A 25,607-nucleotide genomic window follows, 5' to 3' on the forward strand; every position below is an offset into this window, starting at 1 on the left:
TAAAATTACGACTAAGGTGAAGTTTAAGTAAAGTATGTGATTGCCATTGCCGATAAATGCAGATCACAGACGCTGATTGCCTTCTGGCTGACGTTGTATTTATTTTATATTATAACTCTTCATACACAGTGTGGAGCCGCTCCCCTAAGGTATCAATAATCACCTCTATTGTGGCAGACAAACTGCATTTTTTAGTATGTTTAGGAAGTATCATTATCACCGCAGGACGAGGCTAAAAATGTTGCTCTCCAAGAGCAAGCCAGAAGCAGGCATGCTAATAGCTAAGCTAACTGCTAAGCCAGCTTAAAACAGCAAATAAATAAGTGCTTTAGAAAGTTTAAGAAGTGTAGATGAAAGTGTGTTGCAGCGGAAAGTATGCAGATATTAATAGGAAATTAACAAGTAGATTATACGAGTCTAGAGCAGTGGTTCTCAAATTGGGGTACGCGTACCCCTGGGGGTACTTGAAGGTATGCCAAGGGGTACGTGAGATTTTTTAAAAGTATTCTAAAAAATAGCAACAAGTCAAAAATCGTTTATAAATATATTCATTGAATAATATTTCAACAAAGTTCATAAACTGTGAAAAGAAATGCAACAATGCAATATTCAGTGTTGACAGCTAGATTCTTTGTGGACATGTTCCATAAATATTGATGTTAAAGATGTCTTCTTTTGTGAAGAAATGTTTAGAATGAAGTACATGAATCCAGATGGATCTCTATTACAATCCTCAAAGAGGCCACTTTAAGTTGATGATTACTTCTATGTAATTGAATCACTTGTGTAATTTTCAAAAAGTTTTTACTTATTTCTATATCTTTTTTTCCAAATAGTTCAAGAAAGGCCACTACAAATGACCAATACTTTGCACTGTTGTACAATTTATAAATCAGAAACTGATGACATAGTGCTGTACCTTGCTCTTGATTAGAGGGTACTTGAATTAAAAAAATGTTCACAGGGGGTACATCACTGAAAAAAGCTTGAGAACCACTGTTCTATAGCACAGTTCTTCCCTCAGGGGGGCAAATCCTTTTTTAAAATGTATTTCCACTAGCACTTTCTCCGCTAATACAAATGTTTTTAAATAAGCCAACACACTGTCATTTATTAAAATGTGAATACATAACATATAGCATGAATAAATTATAATATGCATGTTAGCATTTAAGATAGCCAACAATTAGCGCTCTAGTTGTCAGCTAGCTAAAAAAGTGATTAATCAACAATGTTGACACGTACAAAAGTTAGATTTACTATGAATTGATTAACGTGGACCTCGACTTAAAAAGTTGAAAAACTTATTGGGGTGTTACCATTTACTGGTCAATTGTACGGAATATGTACTGTACTGTGCAATCTACTAATAAAAGTTTCAATCAATCAAAAATATAAATATTTCATTGATCCCGGATGAAATTTGCGGAAAAAAATTTAACTAAAATGCGCAGTGTTGAAGTGCTGTGTCTTTAATTGAAATTCAAGAGTTTTGTTTTGACTTCGGGATTAAACTGTACCATTTTTAAAAGGTTGACTTCCAAGTGCATGTCATTAGTCTACCTGTTTCGCCGCAAACTCCTCATCGCGTCCGTCTCCGATGACAACATACGTCACTTTCTTCCCGAAGCGAGAGACGATCCTCTCGAAGCAACTCTCTTTACCTGCAAGACAAAACATAGCACCAAATAATCACACTGGACATGAGCCGCCTCGCCCAACCCAGTGTCTGCAGTGTCGGTTTTTTGGATGAATATATGGTCTAGAAGTTGGCTTATTTCGAACATGCATACAATTACAAAATAATACATCATGTAGTTCCAGTTTGTCATTACAGCATTTGTGAAAAGCAGTGGGAAGAAGCAGAGCTTATTTAATACTACCCCTTTTTTTTCCCTAACAATTTCTAACACATTTGTTTGTACTCAATATGTACAGTGAATAAATGAGTAAGTATATAAATATTAAATACATAAACAATAATATAGTTCCCGTAAATTAATCGGTAATGTGTGATTCACATAATGAGATGAATAAGAGCAGGGTGTGTCAGTCAAGAATTAAAAAAATAGAACTAAAAATTAGTGATCATCAATCTTGACCAAGAAGCCACTTCCGTCACTTGAATGACATTTACGGCCTTGAGAGATGATGCTGGCTGCACCAGGTCATTAATAAAGAAAAAACGACCGACAGGAAGGCAAGAAACACTTTTTATTTCAACAGACTCCCGCGCCGTACCTGCTGTCCGAACTTTAAAGACCGACTGCCCAGTTCCTGCCTTCACAATAAAAGCTCTGCTTCATCCTGCCTGCGCTAACAAAATAAGAATCTCAGAAAACTAGCATGCACAAACTAGCAAGCTACGGAGATTTCCGCCAATGTATAAATTGTAAAGTGTATAAAAAGGAGTTTGGGAGCTGGACAAACAGGATGGCAAAAAGCAACCACTTTCATGTGGTATTGGACAGAGAGGAGGACTTTTTTTTGCCTCCATTTGAAAATGTGGACGTTATCATCACTACTGTCTTGATTCCAATCAATGCAAATCATCAGAATCAGGTAATACACCAACTTATATTCTTGTCTTCATGAAAAAATTATTCTATATGTGTTAAACATGCTTGTATTATCATTAAACACCTTTAACTTGTTGACAAAAATGTCTCTTTCATAAATAAATAAATATAAATGACATGTGTAGTTTCCTAACTAAGCCTGAGCTTGACGCTCCTCTACTTTCTCCTGCTCCCGCTTGCTGCGGCAACAACACACAAAACTCCAGACGCTCCTCTTCGTTTTGTATCGTTTACTTGTCAGCTTAATCCTTCAAAAACGTAAAACGATGTAGGAACAAATTAATGGCAAAATCAATCAATCAATGTTTACTTATATAGCCCTAAATCACTAGTGTCTCAAAGGGCTGCACAGACCACCACGACATCCTCGGTAGGCCCACATTAGGGCAAGGAAAACTCACACCCAGTGGGACATCGGTGACAATAATGACCCAGTGGGACGTCGGTGACAATGATGACTATGAGAACCTTGGAGAGGAGGAAAGCAATGGATGTCGAGCGGGTCTAACATGATACTGTGAAAGTTCAATCCACAATGGATCCAACACAGTCGAGCTTGTTACAGTAAGAAAAAGTAAGAGGTTAAAAAACTGTGTGGCTCGATTCCACCATACCTGACAGGGAATAACCCATAATACATTGTGTCCAAACCACATTACCACACAGATCCATGTATGCAATTAAACAGTTACGTAATCTTCACTGTATTAAAGCAGTATGCAATTGTAAGTCATCAAATTATTCAGACAAATACAATAATTACAAATAAAGTGTAACTTATAATTATTCTAAGCATGCAATATATACATTTTCGAATTTAAATAAAGTAAATAGTCCCATTTTGGCTGCATAAGCACAAAGCACCTTCCATAAAATGTAAATTAACTTAAACAGCATTTTAGAAAGTAGCTCGCCTGCAGAAAAAGTGTGGGCCCCACTGAATAAGTACCTGATTTTTTAATAAGGTTCAAGGTGTTCATCAGAATTATTCCTTGTACTAAGTTTTAACAGTTTTCAAACCGCAATATAGTAGGACTTTATTTTCTTTGCTTAGTCCATTCTATAATTTAATTCCATTGAGATGTAGCAGGATTCCAAACTAACATTATCTTGGTTGGGGGAAAAAAACTTAAACAGTGATCAGCTTTTCATACGAGGTCATTAAAGAGGAATCTTTCATTTGTGTACCTATTTTTGTGGCGCTGTAGATGTTCTCTATAGGGAAGACATCTCCCAGACCGTAGAGAAGCACTTTAGCCAGAGCTGGAACGAGCTGAGTGGTGGTGACCAAGACATTAATACACTTTCCCCTGTAAGTGAAACAAACCATTTCATAGATTAGTCAAGTGTGAAGTAAAATAAATGTATATAGTGCTTTTTCTCTGGTGACTCAAAGCACTTTTACATAGAGAAGACCATTCATCCACATCTGAACCATTAAGCTCTGGCACTGGGAGAATGTGGATGAAGTGTCTTGCCCATGGACACAACGGCTGGACTCGAACCAGGAACACGCAATTTCCTGGCCATCCCCTCTACCACCTGTGCCACACCACCCCAATTAGCTTAGAAATAACTTAATTGATCCTTTGGCCGTGTGCCTTCAGGTAAATTAAGGCAGTGCTTTTCAACCACTGTGCCGCGGCACATTAGTGTGCCGTGAGATACAGTCTGGTGTGCCGTGGGAGATATCTAATTTCACATATTTGGGTTAAAAATATTTTTTTGCACACCGGTAATTATAGTCCGCAAATGATGTGTTGTTGTTGAACCGTGAAATACTCTTCCATATCAGTAGGTGGCAGCCGGTAGCTAATTGCTTTGTAGATGTCGGAAACAGCGGGAGGCAGGGTGCAGGTAAAAAGGTATCTAATGCTTAAACCAAAAATAAACAAAAGGGGAGTGCCCCTAAGAAAATGAATTGAAGCTTAGAGAAGGCTATGCAGAATGAAACTAAAACGGAACTGGCTGCAAAGTAAACAAAAAAAGGATGCTGGACGACAGCAAAGACTTACTGTGGAGCAAAGACAATGTACATCCAAACATGACATGACAATCAACAATGCCCCCACAAAGAAGGATAAAAACTAAAGAAATAGTCATGATTGCTAAAGCAAAGTAGATTTGGGAAATATCGCTCACAGGAAAATACCACAAAAAGAGAAAAAGCCACCAAAATAGGAGCGCAAGACAAGAAGTAAAACACTACACACAGGAAAAAAGCAAAAAAGTCAAAATAAGTCACAGCATGAAGTGACAGGTGGTGACAGTACACCTACTTTAAGACAAGAGCTATAGTGATGCATGCTTGGTTATGCTTTAAAGTCATATCCAATAATTGCGACAACGACTTTTTACTGTCAACTGAGTTTCATTTTTTAATGATTTCTGCTGGTGGTGTGCCTCTGGATTTTTTCAACGCAAAAAAATGCGCCTTGGCTTAAAAAAGGTTGAAAAACACTGAATTAAGGTTCCAATAGCAGCAAAATACAGTATAGAGACAGGGTGTCACACTTGTTTTCGTCAAGGGCCACATTGCAATTAGGGCATCAAGAGGTAGTCCCCTGGATCAGTTTTCACTTCACAGGTGTGTTTGAAGCTCATTCAGAGAATGCCATGAGTGTGCAAAGCAGTAATCGGTAGTAGCATGAGTAACCTTAGCTGCGGTGCGAGCGGCAATACGAGAGAAGGAAGGTGCAAATCTGGTAACAAATGAAGGAAGAATTAATTCCCAAGAAAAACAGTAGGGGGTCTATCGTCTGGCGGTGGTTTGGCTTCAAATGGGAATATGTCGAACAGACAACCGTAATTTGTCAAGTGTGGGGCAATAGCGTTGCTACAAAAAGTAACATTACTGCTAATATGTAGCATCATTTGAAATATCACCCACTAAAGAATGAAGAGTGCTTACTCCGCATGTCAACATCTCCATTCGTTGCCACACGCCCACACCATCAAAATGCAGAGGCAAACATTTCCAGATCACACCGTATGAAAAAAATAGTCAACAACAAAAGGAGATAATGTCCGCAGGGACCTACCACATAGCGAAGGACGAACACTTTGATTTCCTATTATCCAGCTAATTTTTATTTGACAGTTATTGAAATATCTTGTGTGACATCATGCACAAAAGTGCACTTTATTTGTTTTAAACTATTGTAGTGGCCTTCTGTACAAAAAGTGCACTTTAATTTAGTGTTGTTTTGATATGTCATCTCAGTGACATCATGCACAAAAGTGCACTCAGCTTGTTTTAAAATGTCTCTGACAATCTTGCACTTTGTTTTGAAATGACATGAATGTTTGAGCCACTGTGCCAATAACTGTTTCATAAATACACTTTTGCTCAATTGACTTAGTTGTGATTTCCCCTCTTCATGAAAGTTCAAAATGAGCATATATTAATGCAGTATGAACAAGAATGTTTTAATGTAGACACATAGAATCATCAGTGTTCATTCAAGGCTAAGGGCAAATATGGAGATGTATGTCGTGTATCCTGACATGGCCTAAAAATATCGAGATAATAAAAAAGGCCTTATCGCCCAACCATATGCCCGTCACATACTCCTGCTGGCCGTCGCAGATAAGTACACAAAACTTCTCACTCCACCCGTCACCAGGAAATCTAGTATGGCTCTTACAAAACTATTAATACTCTCGCTTTAAAAATGAACATATTTGATCAATAATGTCATGAACTATCTATTCCTATCAGAGCAAAGTATATGGTTTGGTGTGCATGAGTGAGGGACCTTAAGTAGTTTTAATGAAAAACAATGAGCGTGCAAACCCCAGACCTGGACTGGATGAGCAGCAGGGACTTGAGCGCAGTGTTGAGCCACGAGTCTGTGACGTTGTTGATGTCGGACTGCAGTCGCAAAAGCAGCTCCCTCTTCATGGGACTCAACAGGCCTGCAAGAGACCAAGGCAACATTGTTTATTCAACAACTCACAAATCAAACAGACATACTTCATTTATCTTGGTCCCAGTCGTGATGCCGATGTTGACCAAAGTCTAATTCACTTGGCTGCTGGCTCTTTTTAATGGTAAACATGCACAACAAATGCAATGGCTACAACATTAAGTACACACGGATGTACTGTCACTATGTTGGTTTTTGTTGTAGGTTGCAGTGGTGAAGAACAGGGGTGTAAATCCTTAAAGCAGATTCAGGGGTTTCCGTACAAAAGGTACAACAAACTACCACAGTAACTTACTCTGAACCTAACCTGTTGAGTTTTTTCATTACTCTTCCAGCTTGATAAACACGACCAAAGCGGTCAGACTTGATGTGTCTGTTTATGTGTATTACAAGTAGATGCTAAAGCACAATTAATTCTTGAAGATTTGAGGATTTTGAGGCCATGGCTAGTGAGATATACCAGTACTACACTAGACTGATAAGAAAAAAAAACAACCTTTATTTTAGATATTTTTCTAATTTAAATACTTATTTAAATTTAAGAAACCTAGAAAAAATACATGATTTAATATTATTTTTCAAAAACCTATGCTATATCCTGTTAGCAAAACAGTTTGCTCACTGGCGTAGTGGTTAGAGTGTCCACCCTGACATTGGTAGGCCGTGAGTTCAAACCCCGGACAAGTCATACAAAAGACTATAAAAATGGGACTCATTACCTCCCTGCTTGGCACTCAGCATCAAGCTTTGGAATTGGGGGTTAAATCACCAAAAATTATTCCCGAGCGCGGCCACCGCTGCTAATCACTGCTCCCCTCACCTCCCAGGGGGTGGACAAGGGGATGTGTCAAATGCAGAGGACAAATTTCACCACACCTAGTCTGAGTGACAATCATTGGTACTTGCCCTTTTGTGGGTTCTTCCGAGGATGTTGTAGTCGTAATGATTTGTGCAGTCCTTTGAGACATTTGTGATTTGGGGCTATATAAATAAACATTGATTGATTGATTGATACTTCAACTTTAATTTTAAAAAAGAAAAAAATATTTTGAGGTATTTATTCTGTCATACTTAAATTTAGAATAATTTTGCAAATAATACAAATAGTTTTGGATATTTCACAATTGTAAATATAACTACTATGTGAGCTATAATAACTACAATAAGCAAAATAATCCTGTAACAAGAGCTGAAAATGTTGATTATTTCCATTCCAAGAATCTTCCATTTTCATACATCATATTTATGGTAAGCCAATTGGAATAACAGAGTGCATGGTTACAAAAAAACTATATATATATATATATATATATATATATATATATATATATATATAATTTATATATACATTTTTGGAGAGGTGCTACAAAGAGGTTTGGACAAAACTGCCCAAAGATAGGTCTGCCAAACATGTGGCATCCTATTAAAAAATAATTGTTTGTAGATCAAGAAAGGGTCTGAATACTTAAGTACATGTGACTATTTTTAATACGTTTGCAAAAACGGTTTTTGTTTTTTTCTGTCAAGATGGGATGTTCTGTACATGAATGACAAATAAAATTAATTTATATATATATATATATATATATATATATATATATATATATATATATATATATATATATATATTAGGGGTGTAACGGTACGTGTATTTGTATTGAACCGTTTCGGTTCGGTACGAGGGTGTATCGAACGAGTTTGTAACCTAAAGTCTTAACAAGCTGCTCTGCAGCTGCCTCTGTCTTGAGCAGTGAGCACCCAGCATTGTCCCGCCCACACAACCATCTGATTGGTTACATACAAAGCCAATCAGCAGTGCGTATTCAGAGCGATGTAACAGCCAATCAGCAGTGCGTATTCAGAGCGATGTAACAGCCAATCAGCAGTGCGTATTCAGAGCACATGTTGTCAGTGCTCCGGCGTCGAGATGAGCAGATATGTGTTAAGCAGGTGAGCGGCCGACATTGTACACTCCCCAAATTATAAAAAACACTTCCCAGTCACAACTATTACAAACATCACTTTGAGCCCGTTGACCTTCTAGTTCCGGGTTGAGGTGAACGCTAATTAACTTTTAGCGTTACGTTAGCTCATTTTGCTGTGTGTGTATAATAAAAGTCAACTACAGGCTTCCCAAATGCTGTAATAAATTAAGCATGATGAGTTGACTTGAAACTGTTTAAAGTTGCACTTTTTATATCTAGAAGAAAGGTTTTGTCATTTTATTTAATCAAAGCAACAAGTTGAGGCAGTTTAATGTGGATTAACGTGGGCAGAATTATTATAGTGTTCCCAATGTTAAAAGGATCAAGCCATTGTTTACAAATTTGGTAAATAAATACCCAAAAAAATTTATATTTTGTTGTTTTCTTACTATACCGAAAATGAACCGAACCGTGACCTCTAAACCGAGGTACGTACCGAACCGAAATGTTTGTGTACCGTTACACCCCTAATACATATATATACACATAAGTTAAACATACATATGTATATATTTATGCGTATGTGTGTTTGTAAACACTCAATTTTATGTACTTTCCATTTGCATTGAACAAGAGATTCATAAACAGACATTAACACTTTCAGTTTCAGCGGGGTAAAGAAAGATGAGTTGTTGTTATGGTGAATCGGAGAACCAGTGCTCCATTGATCATTTCTTTTTATTGTGGTCTTAACTTGGAGTGTACATACTCAGGATTGATGGAACTAATCCAGCACTCAGTTTCCCATCTTAGAGAAAATCAACTCTGACTAAAACCATTACACCCATAATGGATATCAATATTCTTTTTCAAGTATGATAAAAACAAACTCACCTCCCACATTTGCCTTGTAGCCGTTGTAAATCTCTTTTAGGCGGCGGTAGCGAAAAGCCAGCTTGCGCATCCACTCCACGCCTCCCTGGACGCCTGTGGCGGCTCCTGCTGTCCCTCCACCACTGGGGCCATTAAATCCATCCGCCAAGAAATTGTAATTACTAGTAATAACAAATAAGGGACAAGTACAAGTCATTAGTTGGGATGGCAGCATTTCCATACTATATGTTATGCTTGAGGGTCATCTGCCAAAAAATGCACCTTAGATCTTGTCCATTGTCATCAGAAGCCACATCTTCAACATGGACTTGGTCACATTCCTTTGAGGGGAAAGAGGACCGTTAATATAAACAATTGTTACAGCCACCTGTTTACAAATAACCATCACATTTCAAGCATGAACTTATAGCTAGTGATAGACATAACTTAGTTTTTCTGTTACAATAATATCTGAATGGCGGACATTTATCTATAAAAATATGGAAAAGCTGCTGATGGTGTGCTTGACTGGGAAGCAGCTGGAAGGAGATAGGATAGAAATCCATTCTCCAAAGTAAATGCTGTACATTATTATTACATTTCAAAAAAGTACTGTAGTCGTTAGTACCGTATTTTTCGGACTATAAGTCGAAGTTTTTTTCCTAGTTTGGCCGGGGGTGCGACATATACTCCAGAGCGACTTATGTGTGAAATTATTAACACATTACCGTAAAATATCAAATAATGTTATTTATCTCACTCACGGAAGAGACGAAGAAAATGTCAGCAATCAACACACACGTCAGCGATCGTCATACACACGTCACCCAATAAGAATTCATGGCAGAAGTGCATTGTGGCTCATGGAATGCTAACTGCTATATGCTACTACCGTAGCTGCTAAAATGGATCATTTCATCGTTGGCGGTAACTTATAAAAACTGAGAAGGGCTGAAGAAAAATTGGACCAAAAAGGAAAGCATGTACTGCAGATGACACAATATTATATAATATTATTCATCTCATTTGTGGAAGATACAAAGAAAATGTCAGCAATCGTCACACACACGTCACCCAATAAGAATTTGGCGGGGGAAGGTCATGGCAGAAGTTGTGTGTCATGGAATGCTAACTGCTATATGCTACTGACGTAGCTATTAAAATTGGATCATTTCATCGTTGGCGGTAACTTATAAAAACTGAGAAGGGCTGAACAAAAATTGGACCGAAAAGGAAATCACGTACAAGCTGGACGTAGTGAAATATGCAGCAGGAAACGACAAGAGGAAGCGGCGCATACCTTTGGAGTTGGCAGAGTTGTTTAGAAGAGACATCGAGGAAGGAGATTTCATGGGATTTATGGATTAGGAGTGACAGATTGTTTGGTAAAGGTAAAGCATGTTCTATATGTTATAGTTACATTATAGATTCCCTTTTTAGACCAGTTGATCTGCCGTTTCTTTTCTTTTTCTCCTATGTCCCACTCTGCCTTCTGGAAGGGGTCCGATCCAATGGCCGTGGATGAAGTACTGGCTGTCCAGAGTCGGGACCCAGGATGGACCGCTCGCCTGTGTATCGGTTGGGGACATCTCTGCGCTTCTGATCCGCCTATGGTTTACTGCTGGCTGCGCTGTGGACGGGACTCTCGCTGCTGTGTTGGGTCCGCTTTGGACTGGACTCTCGCGGCTGTGTTGGATTCACTATGGATGGAACTTTCACAGTATCATGTTACACCCGCTCGGCATCCAATGCTTTCGGTCCCCCAGTGGGGGGGATGGTTGCCCACATATGAGGTCCTCTCCAAGGTTCTCATAGTCATCATTGTCACCGACGTCCCACTGGGTGTGAGTTTTTCCTTGCCCTTATGTGGGTTCTACCGAGGATGTCATAGTGGTTTGTGTTGTGTTTGTGTTGTGGTTTGTGCAGCCCTTTGAGTGATTTTGGGCTATATAAGTAAACATTGATTGATTGATTGATTGATAGTTATTTGAAGGAGTCTTACCATAATATGTTACTTTAACACACCAGGCCCCTTCTCAGTTGGTTATTTATGCCTCATATAATTTACACTTATTCAGCCTGTTCTTCATTATCCTTTATTGTAAATTGCCTTTCAAATGTCTATCCATGGTGTTTTATTAGATCAATTTCCCCAAAAAATGCGACTTATACTCCAGTGCGACTTATGTTTTTTTCCTTCTTTATTATGCATTTTCGGCCGGTGCGACTTATACTCCGGAGCGACTTATAATCCGAAAATTGCGGTGGTGCATTTTATTGTATTGTTTCTATACACCTTTTCGTAAGTAAAAGGTATCTTCAAATGACATAACTGGGGGGCGAAGCAAATTTAGCTCAATGTGAGACGTTGATTTGAGATGCAAGTGGTTTGAGTTGTGAGGTTTGTCACAGAACCACTTGAGCTTAGAATTTAAGCGACTATTGTATATTTTAAATGCAATAGTTTCCATGTGGGAGAAAGTTCAGCTGCTATGAAATGGTAATGACAATAACAAAAACATTAGAAATATGCCCCAAATCCGCCTTGCCTCTGTTGCGAGTTGTCGTGATTATATGTAACATGTTTATGTGTACATGGCATGGAGGTTTTTTTCCCACTCCAGACTAGGCCCACTTAGGAGCCCAGTCTAGATTGTCATTTATTACTCATCTTCTTCCCCAACGTTTTATCTTTTTCTCATCTTTTACGGGGCGCCTCGTGGCGATTAGGGGTGTAACGGTACGTGTATTTGTATTGAACCGTTTCGGTACGGGGGTTTCGGTTCGATTCGGAGGTGTACCGAACAAGTAGACATGCTAGCAGCTAGCAGGGTAGGACAACATGTAAAAGCCAGAGCTGGAAGACTTTCCTGCCTCGTTAAGTTCTCCCGTTTGGGAACACTTTGGCTGTGCGACACAACAATGGAGGACGGAGGTTTGCCAAGATTGTTCAGCAGCTGCTTCTGACAACACGTCAAACATGTCTTGCACCTTTCCTGCTTCCGGCTCCCATAGTGTCTCCCCTGCGCGCACAACCCTTCACTCGACCCGGCAGTGGGTCTCCACAGCTACGGACTCCGGGGTAAATGAAGAGTCCGGCAATTAATTGCAAATCGTGGCTTTATTGAGGTCTCTCACACAGCCAATCCAACAAAACACCAACCACTCCCGCACTCACGCTACGCTCCCTCACCAGGTTCGCTTGCCCACTATGACGTCACATGCTGTCACATATTAAAGGGCCACACACACACACTACTCTCATAACAGTGGTTCTCAACCTTTTTTCAGTGATGTACCCCCTGTGAACATTTTTTTAATTCAAGTACCCCCTAATCAGAGCAAATAATTTTTGGTTGAAAAAAAGAGATAAAGAAGTAAAATACAGCTCTATGTCATCCGTTTCTGATCTATTAAATTGTACAACAGTGCAAAATGTTGCTCATTTGTAGTTGTCTTTCTTGAACTATTTGGAAAGAAAGATATAAAAATAACTAAAAACTTGTTGAAAAGTAAACTAGCGATTCAATTATAAATAAAGATTTCTCCACATAGAAGTAATCATCAACTTAAAGTGCCCTCTTTGGGGATTGTAATAGAGATCCATCTGGATTCATCAACTTCATTCTAAACATTTCTTCACAAAAAAAGGAATCTTTAACATCAATATGTATGGAAAATGTCTACAAAAAATGGTGTTGATGAACGTGGACCCCGACTTAAACAAGTTGAAAAACTTATTGGGGTGTTAGCATTTAGTGGTCAATTGTACGGAATATGTACTGTACTGTGCAATCTACTAATAAAAGTCTCAATCAATCAATCAAAAAAAGCACTGTATATGTAGAAAGGTTTTGTTAAGAAACCATTCTGAGCCTTATCTTATTTAGTTTTTATTTTATATTTGTTATACATGTATTAACCCTGGCAATGGACCCTGTGTGTATATGTATGTTATACCATTGTTTACAAATTTAGTAAATAAATAACAAAAAATTTATATTTTGTTGTTATCTTACTGTACCGAAAATGAACCGAACCGTGACCTCTGAACCGAGGTACGTACCGAACCGAAATTTTTGTGTACCGTGTTACACCCCTAGTGGCGACCCATCAGCGTTCCTGTTCTGTAACCCTGTACACTGTTTGTCTAATCTTTAACATAGTTTCGTTGTACCTGTGCAATGACAATAATGTCCTATCCTTTAAACGTTCCATTGAGTATATAGAACTTTACGCACGGTGCTCAAAAATATGTCAAAATGTTTTAGTACGACTTTGGTAAGCTATGAAGCCACAGCGCTTGATGGATTGAGGGAGCATTACAGCGACAGTAGACAGACTGAAAGTGCTTCAACATACAAGTATTATTATGGTGTGTGTATAAGTACCGCAAAATGGCACCTATTAGCAGATATATTATCTGCCGTTTTGTCTTGCAATATTATGCAAAAACAACTTTTCCTACCGTCTGGCGCGTGCTGCTCTGTATTTGGGATTTGTATAAGTCCTTAAAAATGTGCGCGAGTCCGCCATTGTACTCGGTGACATCACCGTAGTGTTAACACGTAGTCGATAAGCTTCTTCTTTTTTCCCTCTACCTTCTTGTTAGGGGACATTCATCCTGCGCTGTTGCCATTTCTAATGTGAAGTAGTGTAAAGTTCTTACTTATATCAGTCAGTAAACTCACTATGGAAGCGCTAAAACAGTGTAGTGAGTTTACATTATTAGCCCAAGGAGCTTTAGTTATTAGAGAGTTTCGGTCTGACAGTTTTTCACGGGACGCATTTCTGGCGTTGTTGCACTAGTGAGCCACGGATGATAAGATGCTGCTCTGTTATTGATGGAAGTAAAGTCTGAATGTCATTAAAACAGTTAGCTCCATCTTTTGACACTTTTTCCACTCCCGTCCTTGCACGCTACACCGCTGCAACAAAGATGACGGGGAGAAGACTCTGTCCAAGGTGAGCCATGTAAATAAGACCGCCCACAAAACGGCGCAAAGCGACTTGAAGATGATCTGTAAAACATCATCTATGCAACATTTTGACCAAACAACCAACATTTCATGTTGTAAATTTAGAAAAAAACAATCCGGTTTGGTGGCTGCAGGATTACGTCTCTACTTTTTGCAGATGATGTGGTCCTGATGGCTTCATCTGGCCAGGATCTTCATCTCTCACTGGATCCGTTCGCAGCCGAGTGGGAAGCGACTGGGATGAGAATCAGCACCTCAAAGTTCGAGTCCGTGGTTCTTGCCCGGAAAAGGGTAGAGTGCCATCTCCGGGTTGGGGAGGAGACCCCGGGTGCCCCAAGTGGAGGAGTTCAAGTACCTAGGAGTCTTGTTCACGAGTGGGGGAAGAGTGGATGGTGAGATTGACAGGCGGATCGGTGCGGCGTCTTCAGTAATGCGGACGCTGTATCAATTCGCTGTGGTGAAGAAGGAGTTGAGCTGGAAGGCAAAGCTCTCCATTTACCGGTCAATCTACGTTCCCATCCTCACCTATGGTCATGAGATTTGGGTTATGACCGAAAGGACAAGATCACGAGTATAAGCGGCCCAAATGAGTTTCCTCCCCCGGATGGTGGAGCTCTTCTTTAGAGATAGGGTGAGAAGCTCTGCCATCCGGGAGGAACTCAAAGTAAAGCCGCTGCTCCTCCACATCGAAAGGAGCCAGATGATGTAGTTCGGGCATCTGGTCAGGATGTCACCTGAACGCCTCCCTAGGGAGGTGTTTAGGGCACGTCCGACCGGTAGGAGGCCACGGGGAAGACCCAGGACACGTTGGGAAGACTATGTCTGCCGGCTGGCCTGGGAACGCCTCTGGATCCCCCGGGAAGAGCTGCATGAAGTGGCTGGGGAGAGGAAAGTCTGGGCTTCCCTTCTTAGGCTGCTGCCCCTGTGACCCGGCCTCGGATAAGCGGAAAAAGATGGATGGATGGAAAAAAATAATAATGACACCCCTTTTATGCACTTTATAATCTAGTGCGCCTTTTGTATGAAAATAGACCTAAATAGACCCACTCATCGGCATTGCGCCTTATAATCCGGTGCGCTATATGGTCCGGAAAATACGGTATTATTTTTTTAATTCTGGATTTTTTTGTAAAAATGAATGAACGAGTGACATTGGATTATTATGGTTAGAACATATCCTACTGTACCTCTAAATCGTTGAAGAAAAGGTGGTTGTCGGCCAGCTCAAAGATGAACTCTTCCATCTGTAAGCCCAGGTTCAGCATGGTTGCTGGCTCCTAAATCCACACAATAACAAAGCTCATTACAATATTTTTGTAAGTCATATTCAATCATTAAAAACAAACCTTGCCAAATTTTTGTGCAAAAGAGCCTGTGAGCAGTGAGTGGAATATAATAATGGTCTCGTCCAGATCCCATAAGAAGATGCGCTTAAAAAAAAAAAAGGAGAGGAATATTTAGAAAAATGAAAGTAAATCACGTACTTCATGAAGGCAGTGGTTACCTCCAGGTCAGTGTCAGCAGGTGGGGAGCTATCGCACTTTTTGCCCTTTCCTTTCGCTTTTCCCACCGAGTTCCTGCGTCCGACGTCATCTTGGTCTCTAGCGCCAGCAGGGTGAGCTACACTGGTGGGCAGAGCGGCGCCTGCAGGGAGGTTTTCTGGTGGGGATGCATCTTTGAGAGAGACAGCGAGGAACACAATTTAAGCGTCAACTGAGAAGAGATTTGAAATCTCAAGAAGTCAAAGTCACCTCTCGGGGGCAGTCCGGCTGAGGCGGCCTCCTCGGACTTGACCGCCGAGTACACTGCGCCTCCCACAGTGGCGCCGTGGTCTTCGGTGCTGGGCAGGCCGGCCGGCACGAAACTCGGAGGCAGACTGTAGTACTGCGAGAACTGGCTTTGACCCAGAGAGTTGTAGCCGCTAAATTCCTGGGGAAAGGCGTCAACGCATCAATAAACGTCATTTATGTCGGGTGACTTCCTCCCACTTCCAAAGACGTGCACCTGGGGATAGGTTGATTGGCAACACTAAATGGGCCCGAGTGTGTGAATGTGAGTGTGAATGTTGTCTATCTGTGTTGGCCCTGTGATGAGATGGCGACTTGTCCATAGTGTACCCGCCTTCCGCCCGAATGCAGCTGAGGTAGGCTTCAGCCTCCCCCGCGACCCCGAATGGATGGATGGATGTGAAAAAAGAGCTTTTGGCATTGCTACCCCTATGGCATGGAATGCATTGCAGACGAAACTGAAACTCACTGAACTAATTCCATTTGGAGCCTTCCGTTGTGTCCTGAGGGACAGAGAGCAAGAGACTTTTGCTCAGTGCCTGTGTTTTTAAAAGGTGAAATTCTTTATTGTTTTACAGTTCCTTTTTATGTATTTTAAAATGTATGTCTTAATGTATTACTTTTTTGAAACTGCTCTGTGACATGTGCTGTTGACCTCTTGGCCAGGTCACCCTTGTGAAAGAGATTTTGATCTCAATGGGTTTCTTATCTGGTTAAATAAAGGTTCTAAAAAAAAAAATTGGTAAGTTGCAACATTTTTACCTCAAAATGTAGTGTATATTACTGTGAATGGAAAAACAGTACTGCTGATTTTATGGTAAAAAAAAAAGGCAGCTCAGTTGCAGGAATTTTACGGTCAAATTAGTTTTTTGTGGAAAAAAAACAAACTGCAATTTTACAGTAAAATTTTTGCACGTGAGCTGTCAATTTTTTTTTACCGCCAATCAACAAGTGTAGATTTTTCGATGAAGTGCTGTAAATGCCAAAACAAAAACCACAGTACATTTCACCATTTTACCATGAAATCTATTCCTACTTTTACATTGCACAATTTGATGTATAACTTGCATTGAAATCATTATTATTAGTATTTATTCCTATTTAAAAATAGTTTGAATGTTTGAAAATATATTTGTGCATGATTAGACAATATTTAAGTTAACATAATTTGCGATTACATAGAGTACATATATTTTTTTTCTCCCAAAATAGAAAGAAATAATACATTTAGCAAGAAAAGTTACAGTACTTTATTGATACATATTATTTCCAGACTTTCGAGGGCCAAAAAAAAGGATGTGGCAGGCCACATCTGGCCTTCGGGCTTTGAGTTTGACACCAGTGGTTTATGACTATTTACATTGTAGATTGTCACTGAAGGCATCAACACTATGAGTGAACACGTGGAGTTATTAACTTAAAAAAAGGTGAAATAACTAAAAACATGTTTTATATTCTAGATTCTTCATTCTGATTACTGCTTTGCACACTCTTGGCATTCTCTCCATGAGCTTAAAGAGGTACCGGAAATGGTTTTCACTAGTTTTGATGCCTTCAGTGACAATCTACTATGTAAATAGTCATGAAAATAAAGAAAACACATTGAAATTAGAAGGTTCGTCCAAAATTTCGGCCTGTACTGTGCGCACACACACACATTTTTGGAAACCTTCTTATTCAATACATTTTCTTTATTTTCAGGACTATTTATTTACATTGTAGATTGTCACTGAAGGCATCAAAACTATGAATGAACACAAATGGAGTTATGTACTTTACAAAAAAAGGTGAAATAACTAAAAAATATACATTCTAAACTAAACTACATTCTAGATTCCCCAAAATAGCCACCCTTTGCACACTCTTGGCATTCTCTAGATGAGCTTAAAAAGGTAGTCACAGGAAATGGTTTTCACTAGTTTTGATGCCTTCAGTGACAATCTACAATGTAAATAGTCATGAAAATAAAGAAAATGCATTGGAAATGAGGTTTGTCCAAAATTTTGGCCTGTATCGCACGCACGCACGCACGCACACACACACACACACACACACACACACACACACACACACACACACACACACACACACACACACACACACACACACACACACACACACACACACACACACACACACACACACACACACACACACACACACACACACTTTTGGAAACCTTATTCAATAAATTTTCTTTATTTTCAGGACTATTTATTTACATTTTAGATTGTCACTGAAGGCATCAAAACTATGAATGAACACGTGGAGTTATGTGCTTTACAAAAAAAGGTGAAATAACTAAAAACTATACATTCTAAACTAAACTATATTCTAGATTCTCTAAAATAGCCACCCTTTGCACACTCTTGGCATTCTCTAGATGAGCTTAAAAAGGTAGTCACAGGAAATGGTTTTCACTAGTTTTGATGCCTTCAGTGAAAATCTACAATGTAAATAGTCATGAAAATAAAGAAAACGCATTGAAATTAGAAGGTTTGTCCAAAATTTCGGCCTATACTGTGCGCACACACACACACACACACACACACACGCACACACATTTTTGGAAACCTTCTTATTCAATACATTTTCTTTATTTTCAGGACTATTTATTTACATTGTAGATTGTCACTGAAGGCATCAAAACTATGAATGAACACAAATGGAGTTATGTACTTTACAAAAAAAGGTGAAAGAACTAAAAAATATACATTCTAAACTAAACTATATTCTAGATTCCCCAAAATAGCCACCCTTTGCACACTCTTGGCATTCTCTAGATGAGCTTAAAAAGGTAGTCACAGTAAATGGTTTTCACTAGTTTTGATGCCTTCAGTGACAATCTACAATGTAAATAGTCGTGAAAATAAAGAAAATGCATTGGAAATGAGGTTTGTCCAAATTTTTGGCCTGTATTGCGCACACACTCACACACACACACACTGAGCGCGATGATGTCACATTATCGATGGGAAAATGCATTTTTAGACAATGTGATTTGCTTGAGTTGCTAGGAGACACCGAGAGTAACGAGCGGTACAAAATGAATTAGAAAGGACAGATTTTGGACGCTGGCGGGCCGGAGTTTGGGGACCCCTGCTTTAATAGATACAAAGCAGCACAATTAAGCATACAAGGTCTACTGGTGCTTTAAGTTCAAACAGAAAAAACAAAAGCCAGCCAAACAATGCTAAAACAGCACAACACCCGCCATTGGCGTCGTAACCACCTTCCTATTAATGGTCCAAAAAAGCATATAAATAAGCTCACTACCAACCTGGAGGGCCACTGTGGTGGATGCAGTTGTTGCAGCTGGAGCTGAGGGGATGTTGGAGTACACACTGGATGTTGTGAAACTTGAGCCTGGAAGAACACACACTCTCATCAGAGGGAACAGAGACGACACAGCAACATAGACAGTGATGTCACCATAGGAGGACGCTGGAAAGTCACACTCTCCTACAGAACATTTGCTGTGTGACAGCATTGTCCTGAGCAAGCTTGCCTTGGCTGGGGTATGAGTAGTGCAGCTGACTTGGCTGGCTTGAGGTATATGTGGTGCTGAAGCTGAGAAACCCAGGCTGGCCACCAGAGGGCGCCTCTGGCGGACCTGTCTCTGTTTTTATGCCTGGCCACATAGCACCTACAGACGACAGACAGCAATGAAAGCAGAGATGGAAAGAGGCGGCAAGAGGGTTATTAGAAGGGCTTCGTGTTTTGGAGCAAGAAAACCGAAAGGAAATCCACTCCATGGGGCGAGAAGCAGAGTGATGTCGCTAAAGCGCAGTGGCGAAGTTGCAACGCTGTGTTTTAGTGGGCAAGGACAAAGATGGACAAGTAAGAAGAACTAACCAAAGGGAGGGAGGCCGTAGGTTTGTCCCGTCTGGGGAAAAGCGGAGTATCCAGTGGACTGGGCCAGCGGAGGGAAGGCCACCTGGCTGGGGTATGCCGTCACCACGGGGCTACATTACAAAACAAAAGAGTCCAGCAATGAGAACCAAAGCACATGGAGACTTTTATTTCATACTGCGTACGCACTTGCTTCCTTCATACACTTGCTGGGTGTATCCAGGTGCTGCCGTTGTGTCTGTAGCTGTTAAAAACGGCACATTAGTTCCACCTGCGCTCTCGAGACAAGCAATACTTTAGGACAGGGTGTCAAACTCATTTTCACCGAGGGCCGCCTATATCAGTGTAAATGAATATTAAGGATTTACCTCACAATTACAATGTATTTGATCATTATATATTATTAAGCATAATGCAATGAATGGAAAATGGTGCGACTGAGCAGTTGTTTCTACACGACCATCTATGGTTGTTGTTTTTATGGTTTGAGTGTCGGCCCTGAGATTGGTAGGTTGTGAGTTCAAACCCCGGCTGAGTCATACCAAAGACTAGAAAAACAGGACCCATTACTTCCCTGCTTGGCACTCAGCCACAAGGCTTAGAATTGGGGGTTAAATCTCCAAAAAATGATTACCGGGCGCGGCACCCTTGCTGCTCACTGCTCCCCTCACCTCCCAGGGGGTGATCAAGGGTGATGGTTCAAATGCAAAGAATCATTTTGCCACACCTAGTGTGTGTGTGACAATCATTGGTACTTTAACTTTTAATTATTGTTAATTTGTGTTGTCCTGGTACCCCCAAAATGTATTTTGATGCTTTTCTAAATAAAACGGACCACATAAAATTGCACTATTGGCTTTATTTTAACAAAACATCTTAGCATACATAAACATGTTTCTTATTGCAAGTTTGTCCTTAAATAAAATAGTGACCATACTAGACATCTTCTCTTTTATTAGTAAGTAAACGAAAAAAGGCTCCCAATTTAGCTGCTGATGCATGCAGTATCATATTGTGTCATTTGTCATTCTATTATTTTGTCAACATTATGAAGGACAAACTGCAAAAATGGATTATTAATCTACTTGTTAATTTACTTTTAATATCTGTTTTTTTTTTCTCTTTCAACATGTTCTATCTACACTTCTGTTAAAATGTAATGGTGGTGGTGGTGGTGGACCGGTACTTTTTAGAGGCGGTATAGTACCGAATATGATTCATTAGTATCACGGTACTATACCAATACCAGTATACCATACAACTCTACTGTAAATAGAAAAATTCCAACAACAGAGCGGCCAGTTTCTTACTGCAAAATCTATGGTTGTTGTTTGGACCGTGTATTAATGTAAATAGAAAAACGGTAACATTGTTTTGTTGTTTTTTTACCCTAAAATCTATTGTAACTTCTACACTCATTTCATTTTCAATTTATATAAAATGTTTTTTAATGAACAATAATATATGTGTTGCATTATTCGGAAACACAAAACTAATAGTTGATTATTATTACAGATAACTACTTCCCGAGCTAAATTCATAAAAATGTATCTAAAGTTCCATTATTAACATTAACAACATTACTATTACAGATTCATGCAGAAGTACTTTTCAAACTTAATTCATACACATTTATCAATCCATCCATTTTATACCGCTTGTCCCGTTTGGGGTCGCGGGGGGTGCTGGAGCCTATCTCAGCTGTATTAGGGCGGAAGGCTGGGTACACCCGGGACAAGTCGCCACCTCATCACAGGGCAAATATTTTAATAAAATACATTTGTTACATTATATGGTACTAAAGACTAAATGAATTAGTTTAACGCAGAACATGTTGTATTTTCTGTCAAATTGGAAATAATATATTTAGTACTTTATTGAAGCATATTATTTCCAGGCCTTTGTGGGCCATATAAAACGATGCGGTGGGCCTTGAGTTTGACTCCAGTGCTTTAGGATGCCAAGTGCCATTATTCGTACCAGGATGCGCGTACGAGTTCAAGGAGTTGCCGCATGTTTGAGGCGCCACCACTCTCTCCGCTTCAGACTGTTCCCGATGCCCTGCAATCAAAGACGCAAAAAGCCCATCATGAGCAGTTCTCGGTGGTTAACAAGGAACTGCACTTTTTGGGGGGGGATTTTGCCTATCATTCACAATCCCATGTAAGACAAGAACACGTCTTTTATTATGCAGGCTAACTTGTAATATACAACAAGTACGAGGTGGCTAATAATTAGTGGTGTAACTTTAAATTCCCCGACTCGGCCGTACTCATTTGGCTCTCGAGTGCAACAACGTGGCCCGTGAAAAACCGTCTGACCAGAACTCTCTAATAACAGAAGTTCCTTGGGTGAATAATGTAAACTCACTACACTGGTCACAGATTCCGTGACCACAGATGAGTCGCTAGCTGTCCAAAGTCGGGACCCAGGGTGGACCACTCATCTGTGCATCAGTTGGGGACGTCTCTGCGCTGCTGACCTGTCTCCACTCAAGATGATCTGCTGGCCCCACTATGGACTGGACTCTCACACTATTATGTTAGATCCACTATGGACTGGACTCTCACAGTATTATGTTAGATCCACTATGGACTGGACTCTCACTATTAAGTTAGATCCACTATGGATTGGACTCTCACACTATTATGTTAGATCCACTATGGACTGGACTCTCACTATTATGTTACATCCACTATGGACTGGACTCTCACTATTATGTTAGATCCACTATGGACTGGACTCTCACACTATTATGTTAGATCCACTATGGACTGGACTCTCACACAGTTATGTTAGATCCACTATGAACTGGACTCTCACACAGTTATGTTAGATCCACTATGAACTGGACTCACTATTATGTTAGATCCACTATGGACTGGACTCTCACAGTATTATGTTAGATCCACTATGGACTGGACTCTCACTATTAAGTTAGATCCACTATGGATTGGACTCTCACACTATTATGTTAGATCCACTATGGACTGGACTCTCACTATTATGTTACATCCACTATGGACTGGACTCTCACTATTATGTTAGATCCACTATGGACTGGACTCTCACACTATTATGTTAGATCCACTATGGACTGGACTCTCACTATTATGTTAGATCCACTATGGACTGGACTCTCACACAGTTATGTTAGATCCACTATGAACTGGACTCACTATTATGTTAGATCCACTATGAACTGGACTCTCACACTATTATGTTAGATCCACTATGGACTGGGCTCTCACACCAGGGTTTCCCACACATTCATTTATTTGTGGTGGCCCGCCACGAAAGAATTACGGCTGCCACAAATTAAAAAAAATAAATAAATAATAATAATATATATGTATATATTTTTCCGGTTTTTGACTCGTTTGACCGCTCATAAAAGCAATGGGACTGTCTGTGAATGGAGCTTGTAGTTACATATTATATAAATATGTATATAAATATGTACATAAAGTGTTGTAATTATATTCCAACTCCGCATTCTTCATGGTTATCGCCACCGCCTCACTCAGCAACTCTCCACCCCCGCCCCCCGCCGCCCGACCACACCACCACAAATAGATACCTGACCTGTGGGAAACACTGCACACTGTTATGTTAGATCCACTATGGACTGGACTCTCAAACTATTATGTTAGATCCACTATGAACTGGACTCTCACACTATTATGTTAGATCCACTATGGACTGGACTCTCACACTGTTATGTTAGATCCACTATGGACTGGACTCTCACTATTATGTTAGATCCACTATGGACTGGACTTTCACACAGTTATGTTAGATCCACTATGGACTGGACTCTCACATAATTATGTTAGATCAACTATGAACTGGACTCACACTATTAACTAGATCCACTATGGACTGGACTCTCTCACTATTATGTTAGATCCACTATGGACTGGACTCTCACTATTAAGTTAGATCCACTATGGATTGGACTCTCACACTATTATGTTAGATCCACTATGGACTGGACTCTCACTATTATGTTACATCCACTATGGACTGGACTCTCACTATTATGTTGGATCCACTATGGACTGGACTCTCACACTATAATGCTAGATCCACTATGGACTGGACTCTCACACTATTATGCTAGATCCACTATGAACTGGACTCTCACACTATTATGTTAGATCCACTATGGACTGGACTCTCACACTATTATGTTAGATCCACTATGGACTGGACTCTCACACTATTATGTTAGATCCACTATGGACTAGACTCTCACACTATTATGCTAGATCCACTATGGACTGGACAAGGTTTCTCTATGTCATCCCATTGGGTTGAGTTTTTTCTTGCCCTGATGTGGGATCTGAGCCGAGGATGTCGTGGTGGTTTGTGCAGCCCTTTGAGACACTCATGATTTAGAGCTATATAAGTAAACTTTGATTGATTGATATTCTAGTTTCTTCAAATTAGCCACCCTTTGCTCTGATCACTGCTTTGCACACTCTTGGCATTCTCTCAATGAGCTTCAAGCACACCTGTGAAGTGAAAAACCATTTCAGGTGACTACCTCTTCAACTTGTTGAAGTGTATAATGAACGTTGTGAAGCTTCTGTGAAATCAATGCACTGCCGCTGCATGCTTAAAATAACCAAAAGATGTAAATATTACACTTTATTAAGGATCTGCCTGTTACTACATTACATATATACTTACAATATGTATATAAAATACAGATGGAGTTTTACGGATGTTTTTAGTAGCGCTTTACATGCAGGATTTAGTGAATTCTATTTACAACATTTTTAGCTGACTTTTGCTAACGTTTATTTATGAGTTACAATGCAAAAAAAAAAAAAAAAAAACATACCGTAAATTCCCCCAAAAAGTGAGGTTTCCTCTTAAGTTTTCTCCATATTTTTCAACTCACCTGTGTCAAGTTGGGAGATGGACAGGGTGGAGTAAGAGCTAGCCTGCTCTGATGGAGCTAACACAGTACTCGGACTTCCATCATTACTCAAATGACTGCAATGTGGAGAAATTTGGTGTCAGCCATTGTGTTATGTTTCTTTCATATGACTATGTTAAAATTATAATTAGTATTGACACACCTTTGGTCTTTTTCCAGTCCACGGTCTAATTCAAGCTTTGCTTTCTTGGCCTGAGGAAAAACAAATAGTGTGAAAATGAGAACAGCAGCATACGAAAAACTAAGTGATGGGGTTAGTTTAAGCTCTCTTAAATAAGTAGCTGGTCTTTCTGAATGGAGGTGAATATTTTGCCATAAAAGTATGTCACTGACAACTGGATGAAGCAATTCCTGAAGGAATGACGTGTGAATGCGGCAATGCTGAAGTTGAACTGAAATACTTTGAAAAATCTCCCATTCATTTCAATGGGAATTTCATTTTGGAATTTTGCGAAAAGCAGGAATTTTTTGGAAAATGCTCAAGAAAGTGAATGTTCTTAATGAGTTGGTGTTGGAATTATTTAAATCGGTCGATAAATGTTGTAGTACCATTTTTTGTGGAGTGAAGCGAAGTGAGTTATATTTGTATAGCGCTTTTCTCTAGTGACTCAAAGCACTTTACATAGTGAAACCCAATATTTACCTTCAATTTAAACCAGTGTGGGTGACACTGGGAGCAGGAGGGTAAAGTGTCTTGCCCAAGGACACAATGGCAGTGACTTGGATGGCGGAAGC

The 25,607-nt window shown here is 39.8% G+C and overlaps 1 protein-coding gene and 1 long non-coding RNA gene across 2 annotated transcripts in view; one reads left to right on the plus strand and one right to left on the minus strand.

Moving 5' to 3' along the window:
- The window catches only part of LOC133540239 (eyes absent homolog 3-like), a gene marked incomplete at its 5' end in the record, with an annotated part of 29,956 nt that extends 4,685 nt beyond the window's left edge, over positions 1 to 25,271 (minus strand). The window contains 16 exons of the mRNA XM_061882829.1: positions 1,564 to 1,664; positions 3,768 to 3,889; positions 6,383 to 6,497; positions 9,328 to 9,488; positions 9,589 to 9,647; positions 15,473 to 15,562; positions 15,632 to 15,715; positions 15,790 to 15,959; positions 16,037 to 16,214; positions 19,353 to 19,438; positions 19,581 to 19,718; positions 19,928 to 20,037; positions 20,114 to 20,168; positions 21,905 to 21,985; positions 24,834 to 24,928; positions 25,015 to 25,271. Coding sequence (XP_061738813.1) covers positions 1,564 to 1,664; positions 3,768 to 3,889; positions 6,383 to 6,497; positions 9,328 to 9,488; positions 9,589 to 9,647; positions 15,473 to 15,562; positions 15,632 to 15,715; positions 15,790 to 15,959; positions 16,037 to 16,214; positions 19,353 to 19,438; positions 19,581 to 19,718; positions 19,928 to 20,037; positions 20,114 to 20,168; positions 21,905 to 21,985; positions 24,834 to 24,928; positions 25,015 to 25,271 — 1,902 coding nt within the window. The remainder of the gene's footprint in view (positions 1 to 1,563; positions 1,665 to 3,767; positions 3,890 to 6,382; positions 6,498 to 9,327; positions 9,489 to 9,588; positions 9,648 to 15,472; positions 15,563 to 15,631; positions 15,716 to 15,789; positions 15,960 to 16,036; positions 16,215 to 19,352; positions 19,439 to 19,580; positions 19,719 to 19,927; positions 20,038 to 20,113; positions 20,169 to 21,904; positions 21,986 to 24,833; positions 24,929 to 25,014) is intronic.
- The window catches only part of LOC133539505 (uncharacterized), an 81,128-nt gene that overhangs the window by 51,892 nt on the left and 3,629 nt on the right, over positions 1 to 25,607 (plus strand). The gene's annotated exons all lie outside the window — the stretch shown is intronic.

Source organism: Nerophis ophidion, linkage group LG21 (assembly GCF_033978795.1).
Source record: "Nerophis ophidion isolate RoL-2023_Sa linkage group LG21, RoL_Noph_v1.0, whole genome shotgun sequence".
In the NCBI taxonomy this organism is placed as follows: domain Eukaryota; kingdom Metazoa; phylum Chordata; class Actinopteri; order Syngnathiformes; family Syngnathidae; genus Nerophis; species Nerophis ophidion.